Consider the following 22,730-nt stretch of genomic DNA (forward strand, 5'->3'; position numbering starts at 1 on the left):
ATCATGAAGAACCTTCATTATCAGCTGATTTTGCTCTCTGCCTTTCCCTCCCCCTTTTTGGGGGCACTTGCAGCAATACACAGTTGCAAACAACCAGTGCTGGTCTCTCACAGTCAGCTCAGGTGGGTTTCCTCATCAGGCTGGTGAGGGACCTTTCTGAATGCCTTTGCAAAGCTGAGCAGGGTGCAGGTTCTCTCCACTAGATGTGCTCACCAATTTTTTGGGGTAACTCCAGCAGAGTGAGACAACTTCCCCACAGACACCCTGCCCCTTGGGGACTCTTTCCTATTATGCTCATATCTGTTTCCAAAAATTCTATCACATATAATACTTTCTCCTGCTCTGACCAATCTTCATTGCAGACTATAGAAAGCTGAAGTTTCTTACATTCCCACTGGAACCTTCTTAAATTTTTCTGATAACAAGTTGATTTGAAACAAAGAACAGCATTCCACAGTTGGTAGTTGAACTCCTCTAAGAATAAATTTTCCTCCTGCCAGTGGGTTTGAGGGTTTGCTGTTACTCAGGTAATCTGTGTGCTAGGTGACATTTTCTCCCCTGTTGGCTTGAAGTGGATGCTCTTGCAGTATGTTCTCAGTGAGATGTCAGGTATTGAACCCTCTCTCTCAGCTGGGGAGCCACACAGGGCAGCTCACTGCATTTCTTGGCTCTAGTCTGACCTATCCCTGTGCTGCTGCTGTCTGGCACCATCATTTCTGAATCCAGCCATCTTGCCAATGTTTCATACTGCCTTTCAAGTTGTTTCTCAGGATATTTCTTGGCCTGCTTTATCACATGCTTACATTTATCTGACGAAGCTATAGGTCCCTTCCCTTGTTTAGACATGACTTCAGCTTTTTGAACAAGGCTCTGTCTTTATTTGCAGGCACTGTGTCTGCTGTACCTGTGAGAATGAGAAAAGCAATGCTGTTCCAAGTGCAGTCATCCAAGGAAAGGTTCCCTTGGGCATACATTTCTGAATGAAATAATGTGAAATAACGTGATAATGGAGATCTTTGAAATTTACTGTGTGCAGGAAGAAGGAAACAACCGTGCCAAATTATTCTTAAAACAAGATCCAAAATGGCAGCAGATGTCCACGATTCCTGGAGTCAGCAGATTCAGGTCAGCCATAATTTTGGGCTAGGGCAGCCTGGGGGCCCCACTGTGCCAGCCTTGACTCACCCACCTCCCAGCAGCCTGGAAGCGTCTATATATGCTCCTTTTCTCATGGCTCACCTGGAGCTGCATGCCTCGTCTCCCACAGCTGCTCACTAACATCATGTGGGCACACACTTTGTGATGCACATCTCATCAGTGCATATGGGGGATAAAAGTATGGGGAAAAGAGAGTCAGGTCCTGCCTGGTGCCCAGGGCTCCATCTGGAAACAGAACTCTCCTTTAGAGAGTGAGTCCTGTGAGGAGAAGCTGAGGGAGCTGGGGGGGGCTCAGCCTGGAGAAAAGGAGGCTCAGGGTGATCTTCTCTCTACAGCTCCCTAACAGGAGGGTGCAGCCAGGTAGGAGTTAGGGTGACAGGAGCAGAGGAAATGGACTCAAGCCATGCCACGAGAGGTATGGTTTGGACATCAAGAAGAATTTTTTCATGGAAGGGGTTGTTAAACATTGGAATGGGTTGCCCAGGGAGGTGGAGGAGTCTCCGTCTCTGGAAGTAATGAAGAAGTGATTGGACTCTGCTCTGATTGACCAAGTGGTGACTGGTCACAGGCTGTATCTGATGATCTCAGAGGCCTTCCCCAGTCTAATGGATTTGGTGGCTCCATGATATGCTCTGCTGGGTTTCTCAGCAGACAAGTGACAGTCTAGCTGCAAGTTTTCTACAACAGCTGTTCTGTGGGGGGAGCTGTGATGCCCCCTGTGTGAAGAGAGAAGGGCATGGATACACTGAAGTCTTAAACACTGTCACACTACTCAGAAGCTTCCCAGCCCTGGAGCAAACATAAAGAGAGAAGGTGGAGAAGCAGGGAGGGACCTGAATGCTTCTTCAAGCCTTAGCAAGTTGATGGCAAGAAAACAAATTCACCAGCTGATCTGCCTCAATGAGTCATGACTGTTATGCTCAGCTAAAGGCAGCACTCAGTAATTCTTGCTCAAATCCAACAGCTCTCCTGTATCTTTGATGTATCTTTCATAAGAACCAGATCTGCCTCCTAACAAGCTTATCTCAGTCTTCAGGGGCACAACAAAGCCCTGAGGGTCAAATCCAGCAGGCATTAACATACACTGGCTCCATTGGGCATTATGCAGACTCTGGGAAGCATTCTGCTCCTGGGAGGAGAGGTGATGTGATTTTACAACAGAGAGCTTCCCTAGCCTCCTAAAACCTCAGAAAAAAGGAACAGATATTAATTTCTCTCCTCCCACCCTAGCAAGGCCAAAGCAGCTCCCCAGTGTTGTCACCTTGGACTTGCCATTGTCCTGGCAGTACCAAGTAACCTGGCCTGCCCCTAAGTCTAGTGTAGGGGTGTTCCAAATTGTCCCTTGTTACAGGGCTAAACACAGTCTTACTAACAGGAGACAAAGGTGGCAGCTGCAGGTCTTTACTGGCACGGCTCAGTGTGGCTGTGTGTCCTGGGCAGGCAGCACCTTCCCCTTGCCAATGGCACCCACGTGGGTCTCCCCAATCACACATCCACCTGCAGCCAGCCAGGTTTACCTCCTGGTGGTTAAAGAAGTAGAAAAGAGACCAGACAATCAAACCTTTAAAAGTAATTTATAAAGAACATTTACATTCAGTAGTACAAAATGATGTAGCATTTCAGTATCCCTCCTGAGCACAGCACCCGCAGAGAGGTGGGACCATACGCTCAGATCACAGCAAACACAACATGTGCTTCCAACTTTCAATTGTCACAGAATTACAGAATTTTATGTGTTGGAAGGGACCCGCAAGGATCATTGAGTCCAATTCTAAGTGTTGAGAAACAGCTGTCTGGACTTCCCAGCTCTTCCAATGTGATTTGTGCGGGTACTCCTCCAGCCTGGGCTTTGGAGCTTAGGGGCAGTAAGTAGGGACTGAGATCCACACATTACAAAAATGGTCACTGGCACAAAGAGTACCTCCCTTGAGAAGAGCATGTTTTATCTTATGCCTTTCAAAAGCTTTCATTTCACTATACTCAGTTTTAATTTTGTGAGTGCATACGGGGCACCTGTTTTCTTAGAAGAGGTATCCCAGTGATAACATTTGTCACTCGTCAGCCATAATAATTACTGGCAATAGGTCAGGGCCTCCAGAAGCTGATCCAGGCCAAACAGATTCCTATCAAACATTAGGTGGGTAAAACTTGACACTGCCAGAGTTTATCCACCTTCTTATTTTTAAAGTATTTTTCAAGATTAACACATTTGACAACAATTATGGTACAGTCTTAATACAAGTCAAACCACTTTGATCCCTTGCTATCTGTTTTGAGGCTACAATCTATAGTAAGCTTTTACTGAAGGAAGACAAAAAACTTCCTTCAAATATCCACTGGCTATAAACACTTTGGTTTATGGGAAGCAGGAATTCAGCTACAATACTGCAATTGCACTCCAGTTTATCTACACAGTGAGCAAAACTGTTTCTACAGATGGTGGCCTGGGGTTGCTGGAGGCCAGGCCAGCAGCACAGGACAGCAGCTATCTTTCCTTGGCATGGCCATTGGCACGGTGGGCTCTGTTGTCCAGGGGCTCAGATCCATTCCTCTGGATGTAACCATTGCTTGTGACGTTGCTGAAACACGTGATCCCATTTTTCTCCTTTTCTCTAATTTTATCTCTTTCTTCATCCTTGTCACTTTCTTCTGTGTCACTTCTCATGTCCTTGTCCATCTACAAAGGCAGGTGAGTGAGAAGCCAGATAAACAGAGCATTTGCACAAGCAGCAGTGATGGCTGAGCCACAGGCTGACCATGCCCCTGCTGCCTCAGCTCCCTTCAGCCTTCACATCACCCTTGGGAGCAGATTCTCCCTGCCTCTTTGCTTTCAGCCTCACTGGAATCTCATCTGTGACCCTGATACACATCCCTGATACACATAATTCCTGAAATTAGGAATTACAGGCTGCAAAGCAGAGCAAAACCACAAATGCCCAGGACTGAGGACAACTGTGCAAGCCTGAGGAGATCCACGTTGCTGCCCTGGTCACCAGCAGGAGGGAGAAGGATGGGTAGGCAGTGAGTCAAGCTCGATTACACTTTCCAAAAGGGACAAGGAGCTAACTTGTGCCTACACGGCCTGGGTGGCTATAGGCTGACAACACTGGGGACAGGCTGGAAACGTGCTTCCCAAAGGCTCAACACAAAGCCACTCCACTCTGACTGCATTCAGGTTTATGGTCAGGTTTTTCCTCTTGTTGTTTATTGACTGAGGGACCTGTAATTCACTCCTAAGTATTTAATTATCTGCCTTAAAGGGAAGGCAAAAAAGAAATAATGGAATAAAATGACAGCTTAGAAAAAAGCAGCTCAGCACTTCCTGGCTTCTCAGGCTGTCTCTGCTCTCCCATATAAGATGCCAATATTGGGGACAAATTCACAGTGTCACACTCCTTGTTGGACAGAGGGAAAGCTGCAAACCCCTTCTGTGACCTCAGCTTTAGAAACTGCTCAGGGGAAAATCAGGTGCTGCCCAGAAATTTAGTCTCCATGTATGGATGTCCATTCTTCTTGAGATCTCCCAGATCATACTGAGAACTTTATTTCAGCTCATGCTCTTTCCAGAGATCACTACAACCAGATGCAGACAGGATTTGTAAAAATCTAAATTTGCACTGAATTCATTCTACCTCCAAGGACAATATGGGTGGGAGATAGGATCTGCTGTGAACAACCTGCACCTTGGATCACTCTGGAACTGACAGATCAGGAAATATGCAGGAGTCTGGACCTGCAGCATAAGGACAAATAATAGTCAATATTTCTAAATATATCCATTTATAGCCAGAGAATGTGGCTGAGGCGTTAAATCTGGCAAGATTCCCAAAGGAACTATAAAGCTGCTCCCTCTATGAGGGAATGAAACTTGTACTTCAGGATCTAGGCTGAGTACTAATTACTTGGGATTAGGAAACATCATGTGAGAAGGTGGTAAAGATTATTCTGTAGCCAGAGAGGAAAACCATGGAGACCAGAAAGGCCTGCAAGAAGAACATGAACTGATTGCAGCAAAAGTTTTGTAGCTCTCAAAGAGAGAATGTCCTGTATTCTTGCTGATATTGCTTTGGGCTACAAAATATTGTCATTGAAACGGATCTGTTTAGGACAATTCTTTTTTGCTTTTTACTGCTCAGTACAGAAAGTTTTCAAATATATTTTTTATATCAAATCTGGCATATCCATTTTAGATAAAATAGGAAAAATTATGGATATGCTTCAGGATTTTCTTCCCTGATGGTTCTTTACTTTCTAACAAGACTATTTATTACCCCATCATTTTACACTACAGTAATGGCAGTAGTAATTCAGCCCACACAAAAACTGGGAAAACAATAAAAGGCTGTATTCAGTTGTATCTTCATTTCCAGCCCTGTTTCCTGATCTGCAAGCAATTTGCTCTGTGCTACCTTAAGGGAAGGCAGATAAAGAAAATGGGGACAATCAGGATAAAAAGGAGCCTTTAATGATTGCTCTCAGTTCCTGTAAGACAAAATTCCTCAGTTGGATACTACTAAAACAAATCATCCTGGGCTCTGAGGTCACTTCCCACAAGGCACTGACTGCTCGCCTTTGGATTGCATCCTTGGCACGTGGCCAGCCATGGCTTTGATTTTGGGAACACGCTGAGCAGCACTTTGGTCTCACAGCAAATACTACAGGCCAGAAAGAGTGGGATGTGGGATGCATTCCATTTCAGTTTATACAGCTGGAGCTCAGAAACTCATCTCTGGTTGCTTTGCGCCTGTTGAGCAGCATTGCCAGGTGAAGTATGGAATGGATCAAAATTTGGGCATGCCTGTTGCCTTCCACTGCTGGAAGAAGAGCCCAGGCAGCTAGTTTAGACAGAAATACCTACTGTGTGAAATTGCACTCAAAAATCCTGTGCAATAAAGGAAACACTTTTACACTGACCTCACCAGTCATGACAATTTCCTCTTCCTTGATTTCTTAGTCTTGTTACAAATGCAAATCACACTGCACAACGTGTTGGGATTTTTACCCAGATGTCACTGGCATTGTTCACAGACATCTCTCCTGGAGTCCAATCCATATTTTTGTTGAATATAACCATCAGAAGTGGACCCAATATTGTAGTGATTAATAAAAAATTTTTGGTCAACTTTCCCTATTACAACTGAGTTTCCTTCTACCTCACTGTTGGAAATATGCATATAGAATTTCAATAGAACAATAAGGAATCCACGCCAGATGGACCCCTGTATTCTCAAGCAGTCTACGTGGACCCTCCCTCCCCCATGTGATGTAAAGGACAGTGCAAGCTGATGCATACCGTGCCCTGGAGGATGAACTTGTAGACCATGTGAATAATCAGGCAGGACCAGAAGACATGGAGCAGCTGCAGAATCATCAGGAGAACATTCACAAAGTAGTATCCAAAGAAGGGTTGGAATATCTCCATGGAGTAATAGTAGGTGTTATAAAGCACTCTGTAAAACAGAGGGGATTGCAGTGGAGGGAAAGCATGTGGTTAACAGGGCCACAATTAAGCCCCAGAAATTTGTAGTCACAGAGGAAGTTTCAGATCAGCCTTTCCATCTTTACCTATCCCAGCTCTCAATTTCCCACCTGAGGTACATGGGATGGAGCCAGGGCTCCAGGACTGCTCCATGAACCCAAAGAGCAGGTGCAAAGGGGTAAACCCATGCTCCAGGACAAACCAAAGGCTGCAGCCCCAGATAATCCTGCTGTCTCTCAGGAGGCAGGTCCTCCCTGTCCCCTCATGAGCAGACTCACGTGTAGGGGTAAATGACCAGGCGGCTGATCAGGAAAACAGCTGAGAAGATCATAAAGAGGCTGTCACAAGTTCTTTTCCACTTCATGTAATTGAATATCTTAGTTGGCTGGAAGGAGAAAGAACAATTAAACAGCAGCCAAGACAGCATCTGCACACACTCCAAGGGGTTAATGAGACATGTGTGACACAATCTGCATGCAGGTAACCACAGCTCTGCCCAGCTCTCAGCTGGGCATCCTTGGCTGGGTCAGCAGAGCAGCAGAGGATCTGAGGAACACCCCAGTGCTTGGCCCATGTTAGACAGAAGGACATTCTGTGACTGAAGAGCACCATTGCTGATGAGGCTCTGCCTGGCTCACCTCTAGGAAGCAATCAGAAGCATCATGAATCACCATCACCAGTGTCCCAATGCGGATGTAGTTGGCACAGTATGAAAAACTGATCAGGAAGATGGTGGCAGCATGATGGACTATCTGCTCCTTGAAATCCTGATGAGAAGGGGAACAGCAGAGAATAAAACACATAATGTACCTCCTGCCCCAGTCTAAACGTGGTTCCTGCACGTAGCAATGATATCTCTCTACCTAGTGACTAAGAAACCTCCCTCTACAAAGTCTTACCCACATAATTATTTTACCAAATGTATTCTAGAAATGTAGGCAACCAAGAGACCCAGGAATGAAGAGCTTGTGGTGTAAACTGAGGATCTCACAACAAAGAACACTCTTTCCCTCCACCAGCCATGGCCTGATGCTGCACCCTGTCTGTTGGGACACTGGCGACAGGAACACAAGCAGCTTTACTGGCAGAAAGCCACCTCTTTTCCCGTCTCTATGATCAGCGCAGACTAGAAGAGTTACAAAAGAGCAATTTTTATATTTGGATTTTAAGTTTGGATTGAGAACTCTACAGTACTATGCACCTTTCTACATCAGGGCTAGTATTCTCCACTTCCAATGAGTGGTAATGAAAATTCCTGTGAATGAGCAAGGAGAGACTGCCACAAAACCTTGACTGTCACTGTACACATGCTCTCTGAGATCACTCTAAGTGTTCAGCTTGAGTCCTGTTTGTACTTGATTCTCCCCTGAGACTGCCACTCACCTTCCTCTTCACGTCAAAGGGCAAAGTGAACACCAGTGACCAGTAGAAGGAGAGCTCCAGCATGTAGTACCAGAACAGGGAGGGCTGGAGAGGCTGTGAGGAGGGACAGACAGGGAAACACCCATCAGATACATTAGTGCAAGGGCTGCAAGTGAAAACTCCTTCCAAGGCAAAAGACAACTGTAGTGGGTTGATGCTGACTGGATGCCAGGCAGTCACCAAAGCCACTCTGTCACTCCCCTGCACAGCTAGGCAGAGGAGAGAAAATATAACAAAAGGTTCATGAGTTGAGATAAGGACCAGGACAGATTGCTCATCAAATATAGTCATGGGCAAAGCAGACTCTAATTAGAGATATGAATTAAGTTAATTGCTAACAAAATCAGAGCATAATCATGAGAAGTGAAATAAACCCTTAGAAACACCTTTCTCCCAGCCCTTCTCTCCTTCCCAGCTCTACCTCAAACCCCAGTGATGCAAGGACATGGGAATGGGGGTTTTGGTCAGTTCATCACCCATGGCTTCTCCTGCTGCACTGTGGGGTCCCTCCCATGGGAAACAATTATTCATTAACCTCTCCAGTGTGAGTCCATCCCACAGGCAACAGCTCTCTGTGAACTGGCACAACATAAGCTCATCCCATGGAGAACAGTCCTTCCCAAACTGCTGCGGCGTGGGTCACCCCTCCGTGGGGTGCAGTCTCCCTCAAGGACAGGCTGCTGCAGCACAGGAGCAGGGCTCCTCTCCCCATGGGCCTCCCACGGGGCCACAGCCTCCTCAGGCATCCCCCTGCTCGGCTGTGGGCTCCTCTTCCACAGGCTGTGGGGGGATCTCTCATCCCCATGGATCCCCAGGGGCTGTGGGGGGATCTCCACATCCCCATGGATCCCCAGGGGCTGCAGGGGCACAGCTGCTTCACCCTGGTCCTCAGCTGCAGAAGAACCTCAGCTCTGGTGCCTGGAGCACCTCCTATCCCTCCTTGTCCGCTGACCTTGGTGTCTGCAGAGTTGTTCCGCTCCCATTTCTCAGACTGCTCTTCTTTGGCTGGAAGTACAACTGTGCAACAACTTTTTCTTTTTAAATCTGTTATCACAGAGGTGTTGCCACTATTTGTAATTGGCCCAGCCTTGGCCAGTGGCATGTTCAACTTGGAGCTACCAGGGACTGGCTCTGCTGGACATGGAGGAGGATTCTGGTAACTTCTTACAGAAGCCACCTCTGTAGCCCCCTGCTACCAAAAACAGGCACCAAAAACCCAATATTACAACCAAATCAACAAAGCAGGCTCCCACAGCTACATGGGGAAATAGTTCAACTGAACAACACACTCGCTTACTAAATGTCATCTGTGCCAAGATTAAATCAAACAGCAGGGGAAATTCAACTTTACCACAACATGTCAAACATTTAGGGAACCACCATGAAGATCGTGAATATTTTTAGGATTTATTCAACATTATTCAGATTCCTGAGCAGACAGTACAGAGTTTTAAAAACTACATAAGCCAATTCATTATGGTGGAGAAGGAGTAGCTGAATAAACCATTCCCTTTTTAGGCTTGAAGATGCTTCAGATACCCTGCACTCTGTCACAAATGTTCCAGTTTAATCAAACTAATGGGGGGAAAATCCAACCCCAGCAGGAAATGTAATTCACATTCTTTTGGGTAAAATATCTGGGCTTTTAGAGCTGGGAAACAGAAAGCTTAGACCCACTCAGCAAGATTTTGTTACTTAACAAGCAATTTTTGCTGTTGTTGCATTATATGACCTCCTTAAACCTGAATCTATTTGATTAATAATTACTATTAACAAACTGGCTTTGCAACGACTTTCAAAGGAGCATGAAGTATCGTGCTCCCTAATACCAACTGGTTATTTATGGCCTTCATAAATTTTAGTTTGTTTTCCTTTGTAGCAGCAGCAATTGGCCACAAGAGGAAGCACAGCTGGATGCCCTGGGGCTTACAGGGAGGATATGAACATCTCCCTAGCTGCTATGTGCTGGTCACACTCCAGGTTATCCAAACAGGAGCTCTGGATCAGAAGCTATTTTTTCCCCCAAAGATCTGACTATTTGGGAGAACTGGTGTTTCTTTTGTCATTGTCTGTAGCACAGCATGGTCTGTTTAGTAGAAATTGTAATTAATACATTTGTTGCTCCTGCTAATACACAGGTTTGTCCTTGACTTGCTTTTTGCCAGTGGGACACGACCAACCCTGGTTTTGGTCTTTTCTGGTTGTTACAAATGTTGGAAAATGAGTGTGCTTTGGATTTACATAGAAAGGTTTTGCTAGAGGGGTGGGGGCAGGGGTGGCTTCTGTGACAAGCCAGAAGCTGCCCCTGTCCAACAGAGCCAGCTCCAGACACCTCCAAGATGGATCTGCCACTGGCTCCATGAATGATAGTGCCAGCAGCTCAAGGACGATGCATTTAAGAATGGGAAAAACTGCTGGGCAAGAGTGGTGTGGAGAGAGGAGTGAGAATATGAGATACAGTGCTGTAGACCCTCAGGTCAGTGCAGGAGGAGGAAGAGGAGGTCCTGGTCCTGCAGCAGAGACTCCCCAGCCGCCATGGTGATACAGGCTGTGCCTTGCAGCCCATGGAGGTCCACAGGGAGCAGAAATCCACCTGCAGTCCCTGGAGGAGCCCTGACTAGAGCAGGGGGACGTGGCTTAAGGAAGCTCTGAGCCTGTGCAGACCCTGTGCTGGGGCAGGCTCCTGGCAGCACCTGTAAACCTGTGCTGGACCCAGGATGGTCCTTTCCCATCCTGTGGGAAGGACCCACAGTGGAGAGGTTCATGGAGAGCTGTGTCCTGCTGGAGAACCCTGCTCCAGAACAGGAGGAAGGAGCAGCAGAGACAAGGTGTGATGGACTGACCACAACCCCCATTCCACATCTCACTGCACCACTGCAGGGCAGGAGGTGGAGAATGTGGGGGTGAAGTTAAGCCCAGGAAGAAGGGAAGGGTGCAGGAACGTGCTTTTAAGATTTGGGTTTATTTCTTATTGAACTACTCTTATTTCACTAACAGTAAATTAAAATAATTTTTCCCCAAGTCCAGCCTGTTTTACCTTTGATGGCAACTGGGTATGCTCTCTCCCTGTCCTTATATCAACCCATGAGCCTTTTCTATATTTTCTCCCCCCTTTCCATTTGAGGAGGGGAGAGAAAAATGGGCTTGGTGGGCACACTGTGGCCAGCCAGGGTCAGTGCATCACTGCGTGCCCTTATGGAGGCTCCCATTGTTTTGACAAGACATGGATCACAATGTACAGAGCAGGAGACAGAGGGAGCCAAGTGATCCTTGCAGTCTTACCTTCCTATTCAAGCCCCACTTGTTTGTATGGTTTAATTTTTACACAGAACTACAGACTTGCCCCTAAAATTTTTATCTTCAAGCAATACTGGATTGTTCAGAGACTCATCCTCCAAGGCACTGCCTCACTCTTCAGTCATTGGCCCCATTACATTTCCTGTGCCTCATGCTGTTAGAATTGGGCATTACTTTTCTCTTTATGGGTTTGCAACCTCCACATACAGTCAAGGGGTCTTGCTCTAGCTTTGACTGTCAGACAAAACCCCTGGAACATAAGTCATCATTTTCTCTTGGTAGTGACAAAGTGCTCTGCCAATTCATCTTCTCTTGCATTAGATGAGACCAGGTACAAAGATGTTCTCTCCAGATGAGGGTCTGACTTTGAATTCTTAGGTCTTCTGTGTCTGAATTTAATTCAGTTTCCTCTTCTTGTCACTATTATAACTTGTTTTTCAAAAATACAGAAACACAATACAAGACTGATAACAGCAATTCTCCTTCTTGTGTGACTCACCTGTTGTGGATATCCTGTCCAGCACTCTCTATGGTCCCAAAGCCAAGGCTTCTGCAACAAAAATGCAACACGTATGTGAGAATGTCAGAGGAGTTCTTTACTTATCAGTTGTCTAATTCCTTTAGTTTGTTACTACTATAGACTTTGTTGTCTTTTATTACAGGCAGAGCTGGTCTCACTGTCTGGAATCCAATTGCCAAGAGATTTCCATTACAAGGACTTGCATCTGCTTGTGACATTTCCAAATTGTGGCTATTTGCCTGAAATCTCACACACTATTTAACTGTTCTAAATAAAATAGCTCAGAGAAGACTTCTCCCAACTTTTTGCCCTCTTCTGCAAGCTTGAGGTGGTGGTGATGTTTTTGAGCATTTAAAAATAATCTTACAAGTATTTCATTAGGAATACCTGTGATTTAGACAATAACACTTAAATGTGGATAGAAGGTTGAAAACTGGTGTGTCAGGTATGTATTTTTTTCCTTTAACAGTGAAGGTTATGCTGCAGTTTGTTAAGTAATGAACCTCTGAAAAGATCTTGCTCTGTTCAATATAAAATTGGTAGTTTAGAAACCAGCAGTTTTGAAACCTTTATAGAAATATGGCAACTGCAGTGCCCAAGAGTCCTCCCTGCATGGAGCTGTGCCCAGGCTGGGTCAGAGCTCACAGAACACAGCAATGCCTCACACCTATGGGGGTAACTTTCTTTAAGTTCTACAGGGTTCCAGGTATCAGAGCTCAGGCAAGAAGGCAGCATTGCTTCTTCCCACTGAGCACTGCCCCACTATTGTGTGGGCAATACAGAGGCAAAGCAGGAGGCAGTGGTTTTAGGTGCAGTGGTCATTTGGAACAGACACGGTTCCTGCTGACTGAGAGTGAGGCTGGGAATAGAATTTACAGCAAATGCATGTGCAGAACCAGGAGAGATGTGTGATATAGAACCAGGAAGCACAAAGCAAAAACTACCAAACAACTACGGCATACTGTTTACCTAAGCTAGAAAGGAACTCCAGATCCCTGAATTTCATCATTCCTCTATTCTCAGCAAACATAGCTGATTTCTAGTGGCCTGCTGGAAGACAACTTTCCTTTGTTACAGGCTGTTTCACTGACTTACATGCAGAGGTTTTTGCTGCCAGTTTAAAACTACTAATGCAGAATTTAAACATTTGGTTTTTTCCTAAAGAAAGAAGGGAGTTTCACAAAAACAAACACACATTTAAAAGCTACTCAGGTTACAAAATAAACCTGTGAAAGTCAGAACATGTCACAGGTATATATGCCTTGTCATGTTAATTCTTTGTCCTTCTTTTTAAAGTAGTCCTTTTAGTACAATTTAGGCAACAGAATAATATATTTGCTACAGGATCTAGAGGCGCTATCTGTAGGATGGATGTCTCCCTTTTTTGTGAAAATTGTAAGATGTGTGTTGAATAAAGACATGGATCACAAAAAGTGAAAATGGTATTTCATCCATATAATGGACAGACAACATGCTGAAGAATATGATTTTGTCCCTTCTTGCCACAGGGCTCTTGTACAATGCTAAGTAGATCATGCAGACCAAATTTCAAATCTGGTCTCAAAGAACAGTCTTCTGTTTTGATGTACAAATCCACAGATCACTGCAGCTGGGGCTCAGATACCTTCACTCCTCAGCTAGCTCATTCTCTATTCCTCATACTTTTGAGTACCTTAAAATCTGACTTAAAATCTGTGTAAATTAAACGTCCTTCACGTGTTACAATGAGAGGCTACAAGGAGAGTTTGTGCCTGCTGCCCTGGGACGTGCACATTTTACATCGCTTAACTCATCAGACTGTACCAGAAGACTTTTGCAAATCTCACCCAGGGAACCAGGCACAGCAAAAGAGTCAGGGGAGCCTTGAAAACAGAGGGAGCAGATGGCCAATGCCCCCAGTCCCAGCTCAGTGACCACAGCTCAGGGACAAGAGCACACCCATGGCTCCTGTCACCACTTCTGCCTGATGAGGCAGTACAAATTGTATGAAGAGAACTCACTATTTAGCAAATTAGAGAAAAGGCTGAGGCATGAGCCTCAACCAATCACATCCTGGGTAAGGAAAACAATATTAGCAAATAAAATTATTAAATTGCAGTCCATGCTCCAAAGGAAGCCAAATTTATTTGCCTTAAAGAGGTATTGGGTACAACACACAAACAGGCCCTGCAGCTTCCAGTTTAGGTAAGTGTTCTATCTCTTACCCTGCAGAAATTTACTTTTATACAATCTCAATTGCTTTCTGCTTTGCCAGAAGAAGAGGAAACATCTTGGTTCTGGAGTCCTTAAAACAGGCATGGTCCAGTATGTCTGTGGTCTCCTAAGGGTGCTGTGCAGGGGATACACACCAACCTGTATGGAAAACCTCTAGAAGATCTGAAAAGGCATGTTTGACAACAAACTCTGCCATTCCTGCAGGCATTGGCCGGGTAGAACAGCGTGTGTACTCACATCATACAGCACAGCGAGTCCAGTGAAGAAAGAAATGATGTAAAATGTAAATCTCCAGCTACAAACAAACAAAAAAAAGGGCGTTAGAATCCCATGCATTAACCCCTGAGCTCCAAGTCTGTGTATCCTCACACTAATTAAAAGAATAACACTATTAAGGCAAAGACACGTTAGTATGTTCAAGTTTTGACCAAAACAGGATCAGCTCTTTGCATTTTACCAGCACATTTCACAGACTTCACAAAGAGCAATTCCTTTGCTGTAGAGATGGCAGGGGACACAAGAATCTTGCTGACTGAAATCCTGAGGAGAATAATCCCAAAGCTTCCCAGCAGTAGCAGATGCATTTCCAAAAGTGAAACAATGCCAATCTCTCTCCTAGGCCTTTGGAGATACAGCCTGCTAAATTTGTTATCATGCACAGTAACTAATTACTGTCATGTTTGGCCCAGTGAGGAGCCAGAAATTACTTTCCAACATTAAACCCACACAGAAATACAACAAACTGTTTGCCCAGTTCAGTGGACAGAGGCAGGTCACCCGAATATTCACACACAATAGTAAGGAATGGGGGAAATTCAGCCCAACTGAATAAACAAGTTATTAATAAATGAACCACAGGAAATATGAAAAGGAGTAAAACTGTCTAAACTAGTCCTTTAATTTCCAAAAATCTCCACAACAATTCAGACATAACTGCATTTTGAGAGACTCCACCTGTCAATGAAAGCCCCAGGAATTCCAAGACAAAAATAAACTGTAAAGCTGCTGTGTCACATCAGAGAGACATTCTGTCTACAGACTGCACATGGCAACAGAGGGCCAGGGGAAGGACTCTATCCTCAGAGGGCTGAGGCAGAAAATGATTTACTGTTTCCTACTTACTGTTACTATTTACTACAAGTGCAGGGAGGGCTGATATTTCATCCAGATGGAGAGAGAATAAACATTGTTTATAAATAAACAACTCCTTTTTCCCTGTTTCTGTAAATATTTGTAACTATATGGAATATTAGAAATAAATAATATACATCCTTTTCTTTTTGAATTAGGGTTTTTATGCAGGGGTTTCAAATTACAGGTGGAGTGTTAAATGGGGCACATGCTGATGAGCCCAAAGCTGACGCCTACCCAATGGATACAGATACACACTTTTAGATAGATGAACTCCAGGTGTAGTACTATTTAGATAGATAGTACTCCAGGTATTTAATAATTTCTTTTGCTTATGTGGCTTTCCTGGGGGAGCCCAATTCCTTACACAAATAGCAGAGCAGCCCCTTGCAAATGAGGCATTCCAACAACCTGTGGAGAACCCTCCTTTTCTGTGGAAAGCTGAGCCAGGACTGACATGCAAATCTGTCTGTCCTGAAATTTATTTTGTGCCTCCACATAACAAGGTGGATTTCCACACAGCTGTTTCCAAGGCAGTTTTTGCTCTTTGCTCACAAATTTCCACCCCCGTGGAAGGATGCTGGTTTGTGACTTTCAGGATGCTGAAGAAAAATGACAGCAGAATCCAATCCAGCCTGTCACCTGTAGCTTTTGAAAGCAAGAGTGTGCAAAACAGTTGCAGAAAAGGTGCAGCAGAAGGAATCTATGCAGAAAGGGAAACTATGGGGAAGGCAGCAGAAAGGATGCCTTTATAGTAGGAACTGAAGCAACAGCAAAGCACTAAGATGTAAACAGCAGAGAGTTTTTCAGGTTCAAATGTGTGTCAAAGCAGGATGCCAGTGTCACAAAGTCAGGAAAGGTCAGAAACAAGGGCCTGATAAGAAATAAAGGAACAAAAGCAAAAGGAGATTTGGGATTGCAAATAATGGGGAAAAGCAAGAAATGTTTCTGTAACAGAGAAGCAGCAGAGAGTAATAGCAGAGCCAAGTGGGTCAGGGAAACCCAAGATGCTTTCTGTGGAGGGAGCTGGGATCTCTGTGTAGGGATGGAGGGCACACAGGGAGCTGGGATCTCTCTGGAGGGATGGAGGGCACACAGGGAGCTGGGATCTCTCTGCACAGGGATGGAGGGCAAGGTTCAGTAGGAGGCAGTGAGCTGTCTGTGCAGCTCAGCTCCCATGAAAACCTGGGTTCATGGCTTGTGCTCCTGCTCACCAGGCCTCGCTGAACTTCTTGGACAGGCTGGGCCGGTCCATGTTCCTCCGGTGCCGGAACCACTTCTCCACCTTCCTCACTGGCAGGTCACATTGCTTGGCTAAACTGAGCAGCTCGCCCTGGAAAAGAGGTGAGGCAGCAGGCTCAGATCCAGATTCAAAGGTCAGACAGGGAATTATCTCATCTGACCCACCACAGAGCCCAGCTGGAGCCTCTGGCCAGCCTAAGTCTGTTCAAGCCAAGGCATCCTTCTGAAAGCTGTCCACTCCCAGGGTAAAGATCTTGGATTGTAGAAAATCTTTCCATTCACCTCTAATCAATTGGTTATAAATACTAATGTTGAAAGTTCTCATTTTTTTATGTTAACTTCCCCAATTTTAAACTGGTCTTGTTCCCTCACATGATTTTGTAGCCTAATCACTTCCTCACCCTGTCTTCAGGGATCAAATCCTTAAAATCTGTCACTCCAGTAAAGATCACTGCAGCTTAAATCCTATTTTATGGTTCTGCACTGAACCTCGTCACGCCTCTCAGCAATTCTGACACAGTATCATGGTGGATGTCATAAGCAGAGGCAACATCATTTTCCTACTGGATATTCTCCTCTTGCAGTAAACCTGTTAGGGGTAATTCTTCAATATATAACTCACAGAAATCCTGCAATTACCTTCCTTCTTGTCCTTAGGCTGTTAAGAGTTTGTCATGTTTTGTATTCCTACTAGGAGGTGTCATCATGGATAACCTTATTTTTTAAGTAAAGCAATAGTTTTTCATGGAATGCATTTACCTGAATTAGTATCATGTGAGACTGGCCTACATACTTTAAGCATGCTGTACAAAAATAAGTTGATTACCAATTTTCAGACATGCTGCTTTCAAATGTGCTGTTTTATGAGCCGTTTTCTGGAGGTGGAGACAAATGGAGATGTTAATTTACATTCTCTAACTGCTCCATCATGTGGAATTCTCCCGAGAAATGGCTGCCAAGAACTGCAAAATCTCACATTGTACTGGACAAGCAAAAGCTGCCTCTGAGCAGTGGTGTGAGAGCTCATGGAGGGGAAGGGAGCAGCAGACTGGCTGAGGTGCACCCAGCAAGGGGAGAGAGCCAAGCAGCAGCTTCTGCTTCACCTCACACTGCTGTCCCATGGTGAGGGTCTGTTCCACTGTCCCAGATCTGAAAAAGCACCACTTGGTGCAAGGAAGAGCCACAGGAAAAACCTGCAGGCAAAGCCAGGCCTTGAGTTAGATCTCTGACACAGCAGCAGTTACACTGAGAAATGTCTGGATTTTGGGGACAGAAAGGCAAGAGGAAGGTCAACCATGGACAAGTGTCCCTCAGAACACTCCTTCCCACTGCTGCAGAGATGGGCTGGCTGCACTACCTAGATCAATGCCTCATTTTAATTTTAGCCTCTTCTCCTTTATTTCTAACTTGGTACTGCATATCCTGGGGCTCCTCATGCCCCACTGCAGCAAAACCATGCTGCAATAGCCTTGGTGAAGCAATGTGTTTGGAGCAGGATTGTCCCTTGGGAATGGAACCCATGGTGAGCACCCTACTCACCCATCCTCTATAAGAGTTCACAGCTATTGCTTTGTGGCCAAGAGAAAGCCTACAAAAACAAGCTGAAATAAAATCAGATTGTTTTCCCTACGATAGAGTTCACACTCAGGGACTTCCCTGACCAGGCTGATTTCTAATATTGCCTGACAATTCATAATCCTGCTAGTGGTTTTTCCCATCAGCAGCAGCCATTATAACTCTGGGTCATCTTGCCAATTTCTTGAAAAACACTTTTCTTACACCTCAGGGGAAAACTACCCACCAGTTGTGTTTGCAGGTTTCTGAAGCCCCTCCCAATCTCTGTGATGATGGCCAAGACTTTGGCTTCTTGCAAGGCCAATCTCAAACTCAGGGATTGCATGGCAACAGAACCCAGACCCAGTCTAGGACTGGGAGATCAAGCAAGAAACGCTGGCTGAGCTGCAGGGATTGGCAATGTGGGAGCTCAAGGCAGCTGATTGTTTTCAGGATTTGCCAGTGTATGAAAAGAAGCCATCACAGAACGGCTGGGGCTGGAAGGGACCATGGAAATCATCTCATCCAATGGGCCCTGCTCAAATGGAGCTGCCTGGAGCCAGGTGTCAAGGAGCATGTCCAGAGAGCTTTCAGTTTTCCCAAGGATATAAATTCCCCAGCCCCCTGGGCACCCTGGCAGTGAGAAGGTGTCCCTGATGCTCAGGCAGAGCCCCCAGTGCTGCAGCCTGTGCTGTGTGAGGGTGAGCAGGGACAGGAGCTGCCACTGCTCAGGGCTGAGGGCATCAATGGCAGCAGGACCCTCCTGCAGCTAACCAGGGCCACAGTGTTCCCTTTCTTGAGCCAGACAGGAATGGCATTGCTAAACCTCAGGATTCCAAATGGGATTTTCTTTGGCTAAAGACACTGAATCTACAGGAAGGCAAAGGAAGTAGGGACTCACCTCTTTAGGGTTCTTGCACCGTGTGCTATAGAATGTTTCCAGCACAGGGTTGGGCTGAGCTTTTGGTCTCTGCTTGTCTCTCACACCCAATTTGGTACTGAGGGGCAGGGCTATGGCTCTGCAAAAGAAAACATAAAGGGTCAGCCAAAAGTAGAACAGTGATTTCTGATTTTGCAGCACTGTTAAAATATGGTGCAGTAAATAACAGCTGCTTCCCACAAGTGAATCTAAATATGAGTATTATGTTGAGCAGGTAAAATCACAAGCTTACAGTAGAAACTGTTGGACTTGCACCCTACTGCTCTGAGCTCTGTGCTATGATATTCCAAATTACAAGAGGTTGGCAAATGCAATATTGTCAGCTTTGTCAGCTTCTGAATCACCAGTCACGGGCCTCTGGCATTCTTGCAGCTGATGGGGAGTACCACATTGGTGATAAGGCCTAAATGCTGTTTCCTGCTTGATCTAGAGCATGGAGCATACACGGCATTCACCTGAACCAAGGCCTAGGCTCAGGACCAGGAGGGAGGCTCTGCCAGAGGTGTATATTTAATGCAGAAGAAATGTCCTGCTGAAACAGAAAGCATTTGGTCTTTCCTGGAGTAACTTACCCCCATGTTTCCTAATATAAATCAAACACAGTAACCAGCTGTGCATCTTTGGTCTTTCACAGTGAAGAAAAAAAAAAAATAAAAACCCCTGCATAAATAGAAAAAAGTTATCCAAGGAAAACTGTTCAGAGAATTCCTGTGCTCAACAACTCAACTCCTCTACTACCAACACTTCTCTACCCCAGCAGCAGAAAACATCCTTATTGAAGGTGAAGTGAGATCCTGCATAAATACTGCACAAAAAGGAAACCTGTCAAACAATTTTTTAAAATTTCCAAATAATCTGAATTTTACTTTAATTTCTCAATAATTAGCTGTTCTTAGTAATTGCTGCCTTTTACACACTGCCCCTGGGGAAGGGTCTCTGTGTTACTGCACACTGGTGCTGAAGCTGTTTGAGCTGACAGCCCCAAGCAAGGGCAGCGAGTGCTGAGCCCACACCTGCTCTGCCTGGTCACTCCTGATGTCCAGGCAGATCCTCTGATCCATTCTCCCCAATGATTTGGACACAGAAGAAGATTTTTTTTTTTCTTTCACTTTGGTTAAAAAAAGCTGCTAAAGCTATTTCACTTTTCAGGTGCTTAAAGGTGTTCTACTTCAAAATAGTATGGGATATATTTATTGCTGTGATTGTCTGGTGTGGTTACCTGTGGTTTCTGCTAGTCAGAGAGCTTATACTCCATATGCATATCTTTAGGGATTATTTCAGGTCCAGAATCCTCCAGATGGGTCTTTCAGAAGTTTTCTTTTCAAGAACTCATTTCTTAATTTAATTATAAAACATTTTTAAAAAATTATAAAAAGACCCCCTACCTAAGGAATGCTGTAACTTCTGTTAAATCACAGGACAGGTACACATTTACTCACTCATATAACAGCTCTCATTTTTCTTTTGCACAGCCAACCCACCTGCCTGTGTATCAATTGTTCTTTGTCATTATCTTTGGGAAATTCCTTTGGCATCACTGGCTATAGGAACATTCAAAGATGTACCAAGGCCAACAGAAATTACATGTTTCTACCATAAAAGAAGGGCCAGGGCTAAGTGTGCTTGCTGGCAACAAGACACATAGTGATCACAAAAACATGGGGAAGCATTAACCAGTTTCAGTGAAATTTAGCAGCACTCTGGCACTGCTGCTGGGTGGCAAAGGAATAAAGCCATCACTGGGAATCCTGGGGTTTGGCTCTGAACTGCTCTCAATAAATGTTTCAGGTACATCTAATGACTTTTTTGGATATGAAGTGATTGGTTTAATACGAGTGACACTGGACCAGCAGGTCCTGTGCTAAGAACAATAACACAGTATTTCAGTAGTATCCATAACTCCTCTGAAGTTGGGAAAACATCCACCTGAAGCTCTGCACTAAATCTTGGTTCTTACATTAAACATGGGCCTGATCTTTCTATTTCAAAGAACAGGCATCAATATAAGCACCTCTGAACAGGAAGATGTAATAAATTATATTGTTGAAAACTGCCTTATTGCCACTTCTTCTCAGGCCATATTGTGAACTGCAATGTATGACATTTTCCAGATACATTAAACAAAGAGAATGTCAGGTGTCAATGCAGCTTGCCAACAAATTTATTTTACTGAAAAGTATCCTGAAAATTTTCTTAATTTTGTTTAATCCCTGACTTCTCTGTATTTTCTGATGATTTCTTAAGGTTGTGGCATAAAATCTCTCTGTAACAGAAACAAGCCACTTGCAGTGGATGAAGTCAGGGTGTAACCAGTTACAATTACTTTGTTATTCAGGTTTTGAGTTTACCCATGATTTATGGAACCAATCCTACTTTTACGAACATCATTGGGAAAACAAGGCCTGAAATTCTTCCTAAGGGACGTTTGCATGTGTTGGCTGTATGCTCTGACTCAGTTCTCAGTTCAGCCCTGTTCCAAGCACAGCCCTGAAAGGATGATGCTTGTACTGATTTCAACATCACAGATATGTCATCTCAGTGGCAGAGATGCCTCACCATGGCACTGTATCAGCTCTCTGCAGGACAAAAGGGTAAATCTGAGGACTAAACTGTCTCCTCTCAGAGTCAGACACAGCCAGGGAGATGATTCTCATCACCAGCCTGCTCCTTCATCAGTGAGCACATCTCACTCCATGTTTTACATGGCAGAGGTTTCACCAAGGCATTTAATTCAGTAATCACAGAACAAGCTGTCTTGTGCAAAACCTTCTGAAGTTGAAACTAAATGGATTTATCATGAATGGGCTTAAACTGCTACTCTCCTACCTTTCAAAAGTGGGCTCCACTCCTTCTGCAGAGGCCTTCAGAGCTAGTGTGAGGTAAAGGAATATTTGACTTTGGGTTTTAAAAACATTATTTATAAGGGTGCCACTTGCAAATACCTTCAAGTACTAAGAAATGCAGAACCAGTGACAGCAGCAATCTGAACTTCTGTTCTTTGAGCTGCACAGTCTCTTTTGGCCTCCTGCTTTCCTTTGGCAGAGGGCTATTGTTATGCTCCTGGTGTAGTCTCTGCCTTCTCCTGCTGTCAGGAGAATGTTTCACACCAGTTAAACTGAGTGTTCCATTTGATACAAGGCCTGGATTCACTACAGTGCTGCTGTCCAAACTGACTTGGGTCCGTTTTCAGTTCCTGTGCCTCATCCTTGCACCAAGCCCTGCCTGTAAGGCCTTAACAGGAAATTGTTTCCAGATCCTTCCTATTACTGATCAACAACAAAAGTCTCTATGCAAAATAAACTTTACAAAGATGCATTTCTAAATAAAATATTCTGAATTTGTGTCCTTTCCTTCTTCTGGTTTTGAGCTCAAGTATCTGTTCCAGGCTGATCAAGAGCGTCCATTTCTTTAAATGTACAACATATGGCTCACATCCTGGCACCACCCTCCCACAAGAGACTGAGTATTTCTGATTAAAATCCTCTTCTAGTGAAATCTGGGACCTGTGTGGATTCAAATTCTCTGACAATTCCTTTCAATTGCTCAACACCCAAAAATTCCTGGACAAGCCCAAAGTTGGACAAATCAAAAATTGCACGCAAAGTCTGGTTTTCAATGGCTTTACTATTTCTCAAAGGACTTTAGTTGCCACATTTTACTAACCATGCAGGTAAGAAACACTTTGCAATATTCCTTCAATATCATAGCTTTCCAAGAACTTGATTTTTACAGAAATGGTCTTAAACATTACATAACTAGAAGAGTAGCCAACA

General features: G+C 44.6%; 1 protein-coding gene across 4 annotated transcripts in view; it reads right to left on the reverse strand.

The window, feature by feature from the left end:
* Positions 1 to 2,715: 2,715 nt before the first annotated feature.
* Positions 2,716 to 22,730, reverse strand: part of CERS4 (ceramide synthase 4) — a 44,779-nt gene continuing 24,764 nt past the window's right edge. For all 4 annotated transcript variants that reach the window (XM_074528628.1, XM_074528627.1, XM_074528626.1 and 1 more), the window contains exons 3-11: positions 18,919 to 19,036; positions 16,436 to 16,554; positions 14,328 to 14,385; positions 11,856 to 11,906; positions 8,021 to 8,113; positions 7,276 to 7,404; positions 6,916 to 7,022; positions 6,452 to 6,608; positions 2,716 to 3,835 (exon numbers count right to left, since the gene is read on the reverse strand). In XM_074528628.1, coding sequence (XP_074384729.1) covers positions 3,644 to 3,835; positions 6,452 to 6,608; positions 6,916 to 7,022; positions 7,276 to 7,404; positions 8,021 to 8,113; positions 11,856 to 11,906; positions 14,328 to 14,385; positions 16,436 to 16,554; positions 18,919 to 19,036 — 1,024 coding nt within the window. In that variant the 3' untranslated portion in view covers positions 2,716 to 3,643. The remainder of the gene's footprint in view (positions 3,836 to 6,451; positions 6,609 to 6,915; positions 7,023 to 7,275; positions 7,405 to 8,020; positions 8,114 to 11,855; positions 11,907 to 14,327; positions 14,386 to 16,435; positions 16,555 to 18,918; positions 19,037 to 22,730) is intronic.

Source organism: Zonotrichia albicollis, chromosome 29 (genome assembly GCF_047830755.1).
Source record: "Zonotrichia albicollis isolate bZonAlb1 chromosome 29, bZonAlb1.hap1, whole genome shotgun sequence".
NCBI lineage: Eukaryota > Metazoa > Chordata > Aves > Passeriformes > Passerellidae > Zonotrichia > Zonotrichia albicollis.